This window comes from Oryx dammah, unplaced genomic scaffold (genome assembly GCF_014754425.2).
Source record: "Oryx dammah isolate SB20612 unplaced genomic scaffold, SCBI_Odam_1.1 HiC_scaffold_10, whole genome shotgun sequence".
Taxonomy (NCBI): Eukaryota; Metazoa; Chordata; class Mammalia; order Artiodactyla; family Bovidae; genus Oryx; species Oryx dammah.
The window spans coordinates 52,098,040-52,113,455 of record NW_024070194.1 but is presented as its reverse complement, the minus strand read 5'-3'; the positions used below and the strand labels follow the sequence as shown (position 1 = coordinate 52,113,455).

General features: G+C 43.2%; 2 protein-coding genes across 2 annotated transcripts in view; both read right to left on the bottom strand.

The window, feature by feature from the left end:
• The window catches only part of RSU1 (Ras suppressor protein 1), a 199,405-nt gene extending 191,270 nt beyond the window's left edge, over positions 1-8,135 (bottom strand). The window contains exons 1-2 of the mRNA XM_040248968.1: positions 7,945-8,135; positions 7,593-7,704 (exon numbers count right to left, since the gene is read on the bottom strand). Of these exons, the coding sequence (XP_040104902.1) occupies positions 7,593-7,701 (109 nt within the window). The 5' untranslated portion in view covers positions 7,702-7,704; positions 7,945-8,135. The remainder of the gene's footprint in view (positions 1-7,592; positions 7,705-7,944) is intronic.
• Positions 8,136-13,340: 5,205 nt separating this feature from the next.
• The window catches only part of CUBN (cubilin), a 263,097-nt gene continuing 261,021 nt past the window's right edge, over positions 13,341-15,416 (bottom strand). Inside the window, exon 67 of the mRNA XM_040248967.1 lies at positions 13,341-13,790. Coding sequence (XP_040104901.1) covers positions 13,683-13,790 — 108 coding nt within the window. The 3' untranslated portion in view covers positions 13,341-13,682. The remainder of the gene's footprint in view (positions 13,791-15,416) is intronic.

Below are 15,416 nucleotides of genomic sequence, written 5' to 3'. Positions count from 1 at the left end.
AATTAACCCTGACCAGACAGAGACGTAGTTGCTTCTACTGTTTTCTTCAACAGTTCAAGTCCTGCAGCAATGTGATAAACCTCAGTTTCCAAGCTGGAGGGTTGTAAGAATGATGCATTTTCTTGGCCTAACACAGTGTTTGTTTTTTTAATTGGAGGATAACTAACTGCCTTACAATGTTGTGTTTCTGCTATATAACAAAGTGAATCAGCTTTAAGTACATATATCCCCTCTCTCTTGATGCTTTTTGTTTCTTAATGCCACAATTTATTTCTGGACTCTCCTATTCCACTGGTCTACATGTCTGTTCTTACACCAATACAGTCCCTAGGACAGTGTTTTTAAAGAATTCTGAAACTGACTGGCATGAGGTGAGCCCCACCAGTCCAACTTAACCCTGGAAGCCATCATTCCTTAAGGCCTGAGCCACACAGCACAACATTGCAGAACACAGCTGTTAGACAGACCCAGGTGTGTGTAATGTGTGAGGCTGGGATTTTCTCAACCTTCTGTCTGCTCGTGTGTGAAACACTGACGATTACCATCCGCACTAGAGGCTGATGTGAGAAGCACTCACGTGTGCACCACTCAGAACCTCTGATGCAAACATGGTGGGCTGATGGTGGCCCTTCAAAGTCCTCTGGTGAAGCCCTGACCCCAGGTATCTCAGAGTGAGACTGTGTTTGGAGTCAGAACTTTCAAAGCATGATGAAGTAATGAAGCCACTAAGGTAGGCAGTAATCCAAGTTGAATGGCATCATCTCGGGCACAGAAAATGGACACAGAGAGGGTCCAGGAGCCCATGTTACCAGAGGCCGCATGAGACGCAGACTGAAGGTGGCTGTCTGCAAAGCAGAAAGGCCTCAGAAGAAACCAACCCTGCTGACACTACCACCTGAGACGTCTGGCCTCCAAAACTAAGAACAATCACCATCTGTTGCTGAAGCCCCTTGGTCTGCAGTGTGCTATATGGCAGCCCTGTTGTTGCTCTTCAGTCGTGTTCAGCTCTCTGTGACCCCATGGACTACAGCACACCGGGCTTCCCTGTCCTTCACTAGTTCCCAGAGTTTGCTCAAACTCATGTCCATTGAGTCAGTGATGCCATCCAGCCATCTCATCCTCTGTCATCCCCTCCTCCTCCTGCCTTCAATCTTTCCCAGCATCAGGGTCTTTTCCAGTGAGCCGGCTCTTCACATCTGGTGGCCAAAGTATCCCTGTGGTAGCCCTAGCAGACTAATAAAGCAGACGATGTTATGCTATCATTTATCTTTGGGGCTTTATTGACGCCTCAAATCCAAAACACTGTTTTACACTGTTTAGCATCACACACTGATGAAATCTGCCAGAAAGGGACCCAGCAAATTCCATTTCGCTCCCATCTTTCACTGGGAAACACGCTGACTGATCAGCAGCTCTCTGTCCAGAAGACTCTGTGCTGTCAGAGGAGACTCCAGGTCCACAAGGCAGTTCACAAGCCAGCATCAACGATGCTCTGGGCCAGACAGTTCATAACAAACTGCCTGGAGGTTTCTCAAAGCGTGAGCTTCACAGATCAAGTGACATAAACGAAGGGATCTCCTGACCTGAAGAAAGAGACGTGATGAGGAGGGAGGAAGCAAGGGCCCAGGTGGCAGTGGACACTGGGGCAGGAGAGGCTGTATTTAGTCTTCTGAGGACCTGGAGCAAAATGCAGAGGCTCGGCACTGCCCCCTATTGGCCAGGCACGTGCTCTACATGGACTGCTCTTCCAACATTTTTATGCTCTTCGGCTGAAACCAACCAACCAACCTGTGCAGACTTGTTATTCAAAGAAGCAACAGACCTTTACGCAATGTAAAAATACCACCTCTAGCTTCTGCTCTATGATAGTGGATCTTGTTATATTTAGACTAGGTTTTCTTTAAACCAGGCTCATGTACATTTAGGGAAGGGAGAGATGAGGTCTGGTTTTCAAGTACTACTCTTATCAATTCTAGCACTGGTTTTCACAATCAATGGCACCCCACTCCAGTACTCTTGCCTGGAAAATCCCATGGATGGAGGAGCCTGGTGGGCTGCAGTCCATGGGGTCGCTAAGAGTTGGACACAACTGAGCGACTTCACTTTCACTTTTCACTTTAACGCATTGGAGAAGGAAATGGCAACCCACTCCAGTGTTCTTGCCTGGAGAATCCCAGGGACGGGGGAGCCTGGTGGGCTGCCATCTATGGGGTCGCATAGAGTCGGACACGACCGAAGCGACTTAGCAGCAGCAGCAAAAAGGCAAAGCAGTGGACGTTATGGTTTCTTACGGTGACAATCTACTTCTGATCTATTAAATAGCCTACAGTTTTCTTAGAAGAGCACATATTAATTCATCACTGGATAATTTAGAGCATCAGTAAGGAAGAAAGTTCCAGAGAGACTCGATTTACATACTATCATGAAAAAAAATACACTCAATACTTGATGGCAAATAATATTTTAATTATTAACTGAAAAACTGCCAATGGTTTTGATATCCACCTCTTATGCTCAACAGACCCAAGCCCATCACAATCAAAATCCTGTGAAACGCCTGCTGCCCCCTCAGCGACTCCTTCAGTGTCTATGGCCCTGCACTTGCCATGTGTGGTCACTTATTTCGCTGCTGACTTGTCACGCTCTGTGGGCCCACCTCACCTTTCCCGGGATTTGTGACAGCGAGACTAGCTGGGCGAGGCCACCACCGAGAATCTCAGAAACTAAAGAGATGCTGTTTTGCAGTTTTTACACCATCATAGATAAAACACATTTTTAAATACTAATAATAGAATTCCCCGGTACTGCAATGGTTAGGACTCCATGCTTCCACGGCCGGGGGCAGAGGTTCAATCCCAAGTCAGGGAACTAAGATCCTGTATGCCAATGTCTCAGACAAAATGTAAAAGTAAAAAATAAATAAAATTTAAATAGTCCTATCACAATGAAAATCCCCAACAGGCACCACATTCCTGGGTTAACAACTCCTCCAGATAACCAAGCCAGGATTACATCTGTTGATTCTTTTGTAGACTCCTTTAGAAAAACAATTCCCTCACAGGCGGTTGAATTTTTTCTTTTAAAATTTATCTGAGAGATATTTAAGTCCTAGCTGGGGTGGGAAAAAAAAAAACCTGATAAAAGTCTGACACCCAGAATGCAATAAATGTGAAGAGATTAAAAAGTCACAAAAGCCTTAAAAGAAATGAAAAACAGTCTGTCTGGCTCCTGAGACTTCTAGGAAGCTGATTACAGAGCCCTTCAAGAGTAACTTTATCATCCAGGTGAAGAGTTGCTGCATGGGAGAGGGTTTCCTCATGAAATCTCTTTAATAAAAAGTACAAAATTATACCATTCCTCCTGGAAGCTTTACGGAGAACGTGTGTGATTACATGCCATGCAGAAAAAAAAAAAAAAAGGAAAAGAAATAAAATGAGGGACTCCCCTGGTAGTTAAGACTCCGTACTTCCACTGCAGGGGTTGAAGGTTCAATCCCTGGTCAGGCAACTAAGATCCCACATGCCGTGTGGTGTGGCCATAAAAATAAAAGGTTTAAAAAAATAAAAGAAAATGAGGGATCATTTCAGAGATATGGAAATCCCTGAAAACCCCACCCAAAGGGCTAAAACACACCGGATTCCATTAAGCTGCACAGAAAACATCAACACGTAACACACACAGATGTCTTACCTTGTCTGCCTAACCAGGCTATTCTTGGTTCAGACCATCGACTGTGTTGGGACTGGTTATATCCGAGGCTTACACACTCTCTCTGGACATTCGTATGAACACTTAATAGTCACTGTGTACTCAGTACTGGGCTCGGTGCTAAGCACTTGACATGAAGCCATGCACGCAGGGCTAAACCAGTGCCAAGTGGGTACTTGGGCTATTCTGTGCTAAGTCCCTTCAGTCATGTGCGACTCTTTGCGACCCTATGAACTGTAGCTGCCCAGGCTCCTCTGTCCATGGGGATTCCCCAGGCAAGAATACTGGAGTGGCTGCCATGCCCTCCTCCAGGGGGTCTTCTGACCTAGGGATCGAACCCTTAGCTCTTACATCTCCTGCTCTGGCAGGTAGGTTCTTTACCACTAGCGCCACCTGTACTTATGTTTCCATCTAATGATGAGGCACTCGAGGCTCAGAAAGGTTAAGTCGTTTCTCCAACACAGTAATAAGATGGACAACCTGAACCCAGTCTATTCGGCTCCAAGGCCCCACTTGTAAGCACTGGACCATGTCTGCCTCTCAGGGTCAGATCTGACCATCCCCAGAACCCAGCTGGACTGACAGAAAACTCTAAAACCTGGCTGATGTCTGTCTCCAGCCTAGGAAGTTTTCTTATCAGAAAGCTTTTGGTACCTCAACTCCAAAGTTGCATCTTTGAAAGGCAACTTACTGCCTTGAAGCAAGGAAGGTGCTGCGTTTATAAGACAAATTTCTAAGCAGCAACAAAGCCGATTTCCTATGCTTAGAATAAGTACACAACAGCCACTCTTAGATTCAAAGCTTAATTCCTACTCTTAGAGAAATTAAAGTAAAGATAACAAAGAGAGGACTTCCCTGGTGGTCCAGTGGCTAAGACTCTGCACTCCCACTGCAGGGGCATGGATCTGCTCGGAAACTAAGAGCCCATATGCCACACAGTACGGCAAAAACAACTAAATAGAAATAATAGCTGAAAAATATAATGAAGGGAAAGCTTGAGATACAATAACCATTCTCTGTCCATGGAAATAAGCTGTTCCTGGGTTCAATCTTCAAACTAGCACATAAAACCTTGGGGACCTCCCCCGCAGTTCAGCGGTTAGGACCTGGCATTTTCACAGCTGTGCCTGGGTTTAATCCCTGGTCGGGGAAGTAAGATCCCACAAGCTGAACGCACAAAATAAATTCAAAAAAAATAATAAGTAAAACCTCATGATTACAGTCAAAATTTTATAAGCAAAAAACTATGGGAATCCTTATTGTACAGCTAACATGATCATGCCAAATATTTTAATATCTAAGATATTAAAGTACATGGAGTAAACATTCTGTACAATACTGACCACTGAGCCCCAGTGGAGGGTGGGGTCCTGAAGGCATCCTGGGACCCTCCAGACTCCAGAAGTCAGGGAGTTTTTTGCAGAAAGCAGTCACTTCTTAAGTTTAGCCCAAAAAAAAAAAAAAAAAAAAGTTTAGCCCACTCCAGAGGATGGAGGCCAAGTGTCCAAATTCACTGCCACTAAACTCCCCAAGAGGCACTCTTGCTCTTCCTGAAGTGACTTCTCCGGGAAAATGTTAAGAATGACCTTGCCTTTCAGCACCTAATATTACACCGGAAGCAGCTTTTTCAGGAAGCAAGTGGCTATCTTTTCTTCTTCAATACAAGCCAAGGCTTCAAAGAGATAAAACAACTGAACTGGAATAGCTCCACCACTCTCCTGACTTACAAATATAACACAGAGAGCCCTCTTCAAAGCTGAGGAGTACAAAGTTCCTCTAGTGAGAGCAACCTTTTTTCAAGCCCATGAGAGAGACATCCTGAGGAGCAGAGAGCTGCGGGGCCAAGGGCACAGCTGAGCCGGGCCCCCTGCTTGCGCCTCAGCATCTTCTTCTGACGCTGCTGTGTGCCCAATGACTGCTGTGACCCTGCAGGGCAGGGCCAGAAACATCGATGTTCCCAACCATCAATCAGTTCAGCACCTGAGACCACTGCTCTGTTGCTGCTACCAAGAAGCCACACCACTGAGAAGTCAACACATTACAGGAGGCTGAGATGCTAACCTTCATGGCAGGTGTCTTCCGAAGGACTATCGAATGCAAATCACCTACAGCCTTCTATAGAGATATATCAATGACACCAACCTTGATCTCTGTCCAAGGCACAAACCTGAAGGCATCTGAGATTGCAATCCCTGGTTTACAGGAGAGAGTTGCAATAAAATGCCTGTTATAGGAAAATAACACTGAAAGCAATACAGTGTTTAAAGTACAGGGGCAGTTAGAGGGAAGGATGCGGAAAGAGATAGATAGGAGTCTGAGATTGGCCTGTATACTCTGCTATATTTAAAATGGGTAACCAAAAAGGACCTACTGTGTAGCACAGGGAACTCTGCTCAATGTTATGTGGCAGCCTGGATGGGAGGGGAATTGGGGGGAGAATGGATACACGTAAATGTATCATTGAGTTCCTTTGCTGTCCACCTGAAACTATCACAACATTATTAATCGGCTATACTCCAATACAAAATAAAAACTTAAGGGCAGTACAAGGGCAGCGAAAGTGGAGATAAGAGGGAACGTAAGGAAGACAGCACAATAGCACAGGAAGAAGAAACAAAAGCCTGAACGAAGTCAGAAGAAAAAAAATAGAAAAAGATAATGAGTCAAGAAATGCTTAACTTACTTATCATGTAACTTTCATGTGGAAAAAAAGAATGGAAAATGATTCAGAAATAATTTCCCATTAAAAAACCAAGTGACACATGAAAAGATGCCCAATATCACTAATTATTAGAGACATGCAAACCAAAACTACAATGAGGTATCACCTCATGCTGATCAGAATTGCCATCATCAAAATGTCTACAAACAATAAATGCTGGAGAGGGTGTAGAGAAAAGGGAACCCACCTACACTGCTAGTGGGAATGTAAATTGACAGAGGGACTACAGAGAACAGTATGGAGGGTCCTTATAAAGCTAAAAATTGAGCTACCATATGATCCAGCAATCCCGCTTCTGGGCTTATAACTAGAGAAAAACATGTTTCAAAAGGATACAATGTTCAGCACTGTGTATAATAGCCAGGACATGGAAGCAACCTAAATGTCCATTGAGAGATGAATGGATAAAAATGTGATACATATATACAATGGAATACTACTCTGCCATGAAAGAGAATGAAATAATGTGATTTATGGTGAACCATTGATAGACACTGAGTGAAGTCAAACAGAGAAAGACAAATATCATCTGATAGCAATTTTATGCGAAATCTAAAAAAAAAAAAATGATACAAATGAACCTATTTACAAAACGGAATCACAGATGTAGAAAACGCCCCCAAGGGGGAAGCGGAGGAAAACTGGGAAATTGGGTTTGACATATACTCACTACTATGTATAAGACAACTAATAAGGACCTACTGTATAGCACAGAGAACTCTATTTAGTACAATAACTTACATGGGAACAGAATCTAAAAAAGGGTGGGTGTATGTATCTGTATAACTGAATCACTTTGCTGTACAGCAGAAACCAGTACATTATAAATCAGCTATGCTCCAATAAAAATTATTAAAAAAAAAACCACCAAGTGGCTATTTAGTAAACTGGAAAATCCACCCAAAAACATCAATCAGCATGGACAAATGATGAGATCCAGCAGCTACAAGTCCGTGTGATTCTTAACCTGGCTCTCGTGCCCGTTTTCCAGCTGAGAGAACAAATTTGATTGCAAGCATTCCGAGCTAAGCCCTAAACAAGTGCCCTTTACAAGCACCAGCTGGGGTGGAAACCATCCGAATGTCTCGCACTGCCACCAACAGTTACTTGTTAAAGGGATAAACCCACCCTCTCCGAGAGGAAGGCCCTCCGGAGAACTTACACAGGCCGTTGACGTCCAGCATGTTAGAGATGCCCCGGTCACTCATGTCCACTTCCGGCTGGTTCTTCTCCCGGCTCTCTTCCACCAACTTTTTCAGAGACTTGGACATGACCTGTACCAAACAACAACAAAGCACGTGGGCGACGGCCAGAAGCGTGCAGGGAGAGAAATGAGGGAGCCCCCGGCTGGCACTCTCCAGTTTTCCCCAGGTCTTGGGAAGTGGGCAGCGGCGAGCAGGGTCTGGGAACGAGGATGGGGGTGGGGAGCGAGGGACAGAGAAGTGGGGAGGGTCCAGCACTATTCGCGCCGCGGAGAGAGAAGCAAACACAACTGCAACCACACACACACTCACTGCGGAGGGCTGCACCTAACAGTTAGAAACTACAGACTTCTGCAGGGCTCACTCCGGTAGCCGGCGAGAGATGCACTCGGTCGGTGCAAAACGAGCACCCAAACGAGGAACACGCCCTGTCCCGGCACTCCGCGCAGGCGCACATCGGACCGCTAGCAACTCCAGGCCCCGCCCGCGCCCGGCCCTTCCCTAATTAGGAGAACTGCTTACTAGACGTGGCTCAGGGCGAGGCTCCGCCCATAAAAGAATGCGTGCCCTGCGGCTAGCCAATCATGTATGCTGTTCGGCCTGGAGACTCCGCCCGTGGTTAGTGCCCCGCCCCCCAGATTAGGCTTTCGATCGGAAAGAAGCCGGCGCGTGCGCAGGCTCAATTTGTAGATGGAAGCCGGAGTGCTGTGGGCGGAATTAGGGAAGTTTGGGCCGGGGTTCAGGCTGGATCAGGGACAAGTGACAAGTCAATATTCTCTCAGTGTGCTACTTCTTTAGTTTACTGGAAGTTGCTATCCTGAATCCTTTCCCCACACTTGTACCTCACCGTACATTTTGAGCTCCAGAAAGCAAGAATTGCCTGATGGTCTGTGTGTCCCTGGCCTCCAGGTCGCAACATGGAGCCTTGAGTCACAGGACAGGGAATAGACATATGATAAATACGTGACCCCTGTGTTCTTATGCTATGTCCTAGCTTAGTTTGCTTTCTGTTGAATGATGATTTCCTCGAACAATTTTGTGGGTTTTTTTAAACTAGAATTTTTTTTTTCTTCTTAAAACCTTAAGCTTTTCATTACTCTCCACTGTTTAAAACATAGTGGATTCTTCCTGAAGACTTTAGGAACCTACTAATATACTGCTGTAACATGGACTGATTCTTTGTCCTTCCAGCTGAGAGACTAACTTTTTTAAACTTGGTTCCTGGGTTTAAATAGCCATTTCTCCTAGTCACCTTGCTAAGTAACTATTCTCAAGTAACCTTCTCTAAAAAGAATGTATAAGAGGCACAAATGTTAAGTAGTTGCTTGTTTTTAAATGTCCTTTTTCTGCCCATGCCCCGCATGGAATTCTAGGTTCAAAATCAGTTTCTCTTAAATCTCAGTGGCATAGTTCCAGTGACTTCTGCTTTCAATGTTGATGCCCAGAAACGTCTCCTTAAATCTTTGCAGAAAACTATTTTTTTCCCTTGAGAAGCATTTGTAATCTTTTTATTATTCATCACCATAATCTCTCTGATGGAAGCTCTTTTTTTGTTTAATCTGTTCAGTGCTCATTGGGTTGTTTTCAGAGGATGATTCATTTCTTTCTCTCTGGAAATTGTTTTCAGTTAATTCTTTTGAAATTTCCTACCATTTTCTATGATTTATCACACTTGGAAATCTTTTCATATGGCAGCTTCCTGGGCCAGTTTTCAGTAGCTGGTTTTTTTTTCCCCCCTCATATATTTAACACTCCCCCCTACACACACACACACACACACACACACACTTTTTAACTAACGTTCTGGAAGATTTTATCTGTTTTATCTTGCAAAGATATGAAATTTTTTAAGCTATTAAATTTTTTAAAGTTGTTTTGACTATTAATGAAATATGCTTCTTAAGCCCTCCTTGTTTAATAGTGCCCTGCTTTTGTTTCATGAATGCACACTCTTCTCAAATATCTCTGAGGATAGCAATTTTTAAATCTTCTGTTTACTAAAGTGTTTCCTCATGTCCCATTTTTTGTTAGTTTATCTAGTTTGTTCCCATTCTGGCTGCTGTAACTTTTCCTCTGTCTGCTGACTCCTGGTTTTCCTTTTGTATTGCAGCATGAAACCTGAGCTGATTTTCCTAACTAGCTGGTATGCTCTACTTCCTCCTCTATTGTTGATGTGTATTTTTTCCCTCTTAGGTCATCATTAATTTTCCTGGGCTATTTGTTAAATTTCTTCATAGGTTAGAAGATGGTCCTCACAAGGCTGCTTCCCCATGTTTGCATTCACTTCCAATTTTCCAGAAATTCGTTTTCACTCCCTTATAACCTTCTTCCATTCTTTGCACTTTTCACCAGTACAATTCTTAATGAAATGTGTCCCTAAGTTCCATATTTTTATAACATGGAAACAGGACCGGCTTCCTGGATACGCAAACTGTACACAGTGTCAGAAAACTCCAGGCTTAAATAGGCTCCACAGTTAGTTTCTTGTTCTGATGTCACCAGCTTGAGATGTTTAACACTTTTTGAGCCAGGGGCCCTGCAAATTAGGTCACTATTCCTGCAAGGAAAAGCATTTATCAGAGCTGAAATGCCTCTGCAGAGTCACTGGCAAGTGCACCACGCTTACAGTCTATGCCTCATTCTCCTCTGGAGGGAAGGTTCTACCCCTGCCTGTGAGCCCCCAGAGTGGGTCAGTCAAGGACAATCAAGGGGGATGCCTGGTTCCCCGAGGTACTGAAGCTGAATCCAGCCTCTGTACCCCAACACCAAATTAATTCTTGAAGACAGAGTTTTGGGTGAAGTAGAAAAGCTTTACTGTTTTGCCAGGCAGAAGGGAGAAGAGCAGGCTAATGCCCTCAAAACTGGGTCCCACATGTGCATGATTCATGTCAATGTATGGCAAAACCCACCACAATATTGTAAAGTAATTATCCTCCAAGTCAAATAAATTAAGTCATTTTAAAAAAATCAACTGTCCCAACCTACAGGGTGTAGTGAGGAACAGGAATGGTTCAAAGAGGGTGTGATCTGCTCCTGGACATTCTCGTGATTGGCTGGTGGTGAGGTGGAGGGGAGTCAGCGTCATCAACCTTCCGGTTCCAAGCAGTCTAGGGTTCACGGGCTTGAGGGAGCTTACCGCTAATTTCTCCCACCTGGTGGACCAGGGCTACACTATTGTTTCTTGACAGTTCCTTGCCTGTCTCTTGGCAGAGAGAGAGTCTCCGCATCCCTCTCTCCCCTAATTAGCAACTATTTGAACCTGCTCCTTGGAGCATAGGGAGGGTCATGGAGGCCATGATTGAAGCCTATTTTCTGTAATCAAGAAACACCTGACACAGAAAGGCCCAGAAGCCCCACAGCTTCCTGCTCGGTATCAGCACCCCGGACTACAAAGCAATGGGTAAAATTCAAGTAAATTACTATATAAGTCATTCATTTTGAAAATGCCTTTTGTGGGGGCTTCCTTGGTGGCTCAGTGGTAAAGAATCTGCCTGCCAATGCAGGAGTCAAGGGCTCAGTCCCTAGTCTGGGAAGATTATACATGTCTCAGAGCAACTAAGGCCGTGTGCCACAGCCACTGAGCCTGCGCTGTAACAGAGCCCGCACCCCGCAACAAGACAAGCCACCACAGTGAGAAGCCCACATGGTGCAGCTAAAGAGTAGCCCCCGCCCACCTCAATTAGAGAGAAGTCCACAGAGCAAGGAAGACCCAGAACAGCCAAAAATAAATAAATCATTTTAAAATGCATTTTGTAGTCTCTAAACTGTGTTTATAATAAACTGCTTACAAAGAAACATATAAAGGTATGAAATTAAAATTTGAAAAGCCAATTTCTCATTAATATCCAAAAATTATAATACCATGTTTCTTCCAATAACTTTCCCATTAAATAGTAGCCATGGAGTGATCTGAAGTCTCAATAAGTAAGACATTTTCTTCCTTTAACACTACCTTTGACTCAGTGTAATCTCTACATTTTTACTACAATAACAGCAATTGCATCAAAAAATTTTCAGGCCATATTTTTAAATAATGTCACTAGATCTATGAAGATAGTCAGGCTGTCATACTTAATACGTTCACACTTAATCCTTCTGGCTGGATAGGAGGCACTTTCTTGGGTGGTTGCTGAGGTTAAAATCACCATTCCATCACTGAGATTTTACAGACTTATTCCTCCCTCGTTTTCCTCAACTGTAAAACAGAGGTGATTGCTCTTAGATTTCCATGAGTGATGAGAGAATGCCTGGCATAAAGCAAATGCTACTGATGTGAGTTCTCCTTTTTCTTAATAAAATTAATTATGTTACTATTCCCTTGAAGAGAATGTGGTGGATTTTTAACAAATTCCATTGACTAATAAAATAGAGTTGAAATTTAGGAGATGATGACAAGTAGGAGTAACCCAGGCATCACCCAGCCCCAAACCAACACTGGCCCATCCATCCCTGGGGTTTTCTTCACAGGTGCTTGAAGTGCCAGGAGATCCCAGGCCTGTGGTGGCCTCTGGCTGACTTATCTCAGGCAGTTCCCTAAAGGTCAGATGAGCGTGACTCTGTCCAGTGACGGCTAACTTAACCTTGAAGACCAAAAGGCAGATGCTCAGTTCTTCCCACTAAGGTCCAGCCCTTTAGGGAGACAGACAAGAAGAGGAGAAAAGATCACATGGTGGGTGGAAGCCTGGCTCCCCTGACTCCTGAGCTCCATTTACTTCCAAGTAAGACTGGCCCTCATCCACTCTTCAAGCCCATTCATTTTATGTTGTTGTTGTTGGATTCCATTTATGGCCTACAGAATGGGAGAAAACGTTCTTATTTCCTGTTTTTAGTTTAAAAATTACATACTAAGATTGACTATTCTGTCTTTGCTTGGTAGATGCACTTTCTGAATATGCTCACATGCCTCCTAGAAATAACTCTTTAAAAATGACTTTTGTAGACGCCGTGCCTCTAATGATGCAATCACCAATCTGATCATCTCTTACTGTTTGACAGCTGCATATGCTAATCTTCCTTTCAGATAAAACTACTATTTCATAGGTTATGTTCAACTTTCTCCAAATTCTGTATCTCTGTGATTCATTTTTAGGTAAAAAAGCTAAATCTTGTATCTATTCCCATCAAATTTCATCTTGAGAGTTTCAGTCCATTGTTCCAGCTTTGTCAAGAACTTGGGTTTGATGGTCTCTTCATCATGTTCACCATTCTTTCCAATAGAGTCATCCACAAAGTTGATGTATCCACCCATGATAGAGCTAAGGTGAGACTGTCTCATTTAGGGGCCTCTGTAGTCTGTGCAGGTATCATTCCCCTGGCATTTGAGTAGCAGAGGAAGATGAAGTAACACATTTGATAATGTCTTTCATTCATTTGGTCCATGTTCTTCATAAGACTTAACTTTGTATTTTTAACCTAATGTCTCTGGATTTAAAATAGCAGAATACTTGATCAAAGCATTCCTAACTAGGTATAACTTCACATCTCGTGTAGTTAAACTCCAAATAGACAACCATGGCACATAGGGAAGCTGGGCCGGAGAGTTAAGGAAGTTGCTGGAAAGGCTAAAATTCAGGCAACTTGGCTCTGGAGTTCCTATCCTGAATGAGGCATACACTTTGTCAAAATAGAACTATTCAACTTGAAGTTTTACACAGACCTACAGTGAAAGATAAATTTCAGTGAGTTAAAAAGAACATGCCGCACTACTGTTGAGATTTCAGTAACGTTTATCACCCCCAATTTGACATTCACAGAGAAAACCATACTTCTCTTTAATTAACTTCTGAAAATGTACAGCACACAGGCCATAATCATTTCCAACCCTTTAAGGGATTCGAGAAATTTTCAGATCAAAATACTAAAGAAGCTATGTTTCTGCAATCAAAAAATAAGTGCAAATGTTGATTCCACGTGTACTTTGATGAAACACATAAAAGTTCAGATTATTCTCAGTGGCACAGGCAGAGGGTCAGGTATCCTGTCCAGCGTGAGGCCGGAGGGTCCAGCCTCTGCAGAAAATCCAAGGTGCTGGGCAGACCCGGCCTCACTGGCTAGCTGGCCCAGGTTAACCGGAGCGCTGATGGTCGGGCCGCATATTCTGCGTGAAATTTTATGAAGACACGATGTGATGAGGCCACAAAGGGAGCTATATCAGTGTCCTAAAATTGGAAAAAAAAAAAGAGAGAAGTAACAAGTTATATATTTCACAAATTTGAACATTTTCTCAGAAATGTCAGATGTAGTAAAGAAGTACAACATAAAGAAGCCTTCTAGAATTTTCAGTAAACCTGCATATGTGTCTAGAAGTGATCTTGCTAAGTATTAATGTAGAGACTTTACACAAGAATATTGCTGGGGGTTGGGGGTAAGGAGCAATGGGGAGTGACTGCTAATGGATACAGGGTTTCCTTCTGGAGTGCAAGAATGTTCTAAAATCAAGCACAGTGACAACAGCTTGGTGGCTCTGGGAACTGACTAAAAGTTATTGAATTTTACCCTTTAAGTAGATGATTTCTATGGTATGTGAATTGCATCTCAATAAAACTGTCACTAAACTTTCAATTTCCAATTCAAGTTCTTATTGAAATTTTCATTTTTCTGATGGGAAACACAACTTATGTCTGCAACTAAAATGAACATCTGAATAAAGTATATTACTCCCTTCACCAACACCTGTACTTTCCTTTGGGGGATGATTTTCATATCCTTTGTGGGGAACAGTTGTGTGTGTGTGTATCTTGTGCATAGAAAGAGTGGGTAGATGGGTCTCTTTCCTTCTCCAATTATTAGCACTAGGGATATAAAAAAATGAACCAAAAACACAAAAGGGGGAACAGTTCTGTATGTGTATCTGTGTGTGTGTGTCTGTCTGTGTGTCTGTGTGTCTGTGTGTGTGTGTGGAAAGAGTGAATAGATTGGTCTCTTTCCTTCTCCAGTTATTAGCACTGCTACTGCTGCTAAGTCACTTCAGTCATGTCCGACTCTGTGTGACCCCATAGACAGCAGCCCACCAGGCTCCCCCGTCCCTGGGATTCTCCAGGCAAGAACACTGCAGTGGGTTGCCATTTCTAGGGATATAAAAAAATGAACCAAACATGCAAAAAGTCCTGCTCTCATGAAGCTGACATCCCAGTGGGAGAGGTCACATAGGAAATAAGTCAGTAACATGTACAGAAGCAAAGCACATCACACAGGGTCAAGGCTGCAGACTGGGGCCCTGCTCCTCTGGTTCTGCTCAGGTCCCCTGCCTCAGTCCTACCCAGAGTCATCAAAAACAAAAAAACAAAAAACAACCAGACTTATTTCCAAGACAGTAAAGTATTCAGGTGAGCACAGCACAGGAATTCTTTTTCCTAAAAAGAGATACCAAGGGATACAACAATGGTACAGTTGCTGTGTGCACACATTTTATCTTTCCATTTCAACCTGCTCCCCAATTTCTACTTGTTATTCTGTGCTGACAAACTAGTATGAGCAGATTACAAAAATTTTAAACTCCTTTCTCTTTAAAAAAATTTAAGCTCCTCCTTACTTTCCTGTCATTCTTTTATGCTTCTAGATGTTCAGATTCTGTAAGTCAGATGCTGGTGAGCAATGACAATTATCATAAAAGAAAACATGTTCCAATGATTGTATGATTAGCTATCCAAGGAGGGACTCCCACTGTTTTTCTGTAAATACACTGACCCTGCTGGGCTTAACACACTAAGTAAATCAATGGTATCTTTAAAAAATAAAACAATCACTCTTGAAACTAGGTCTAAATTTACTAAAGACAATTTAAA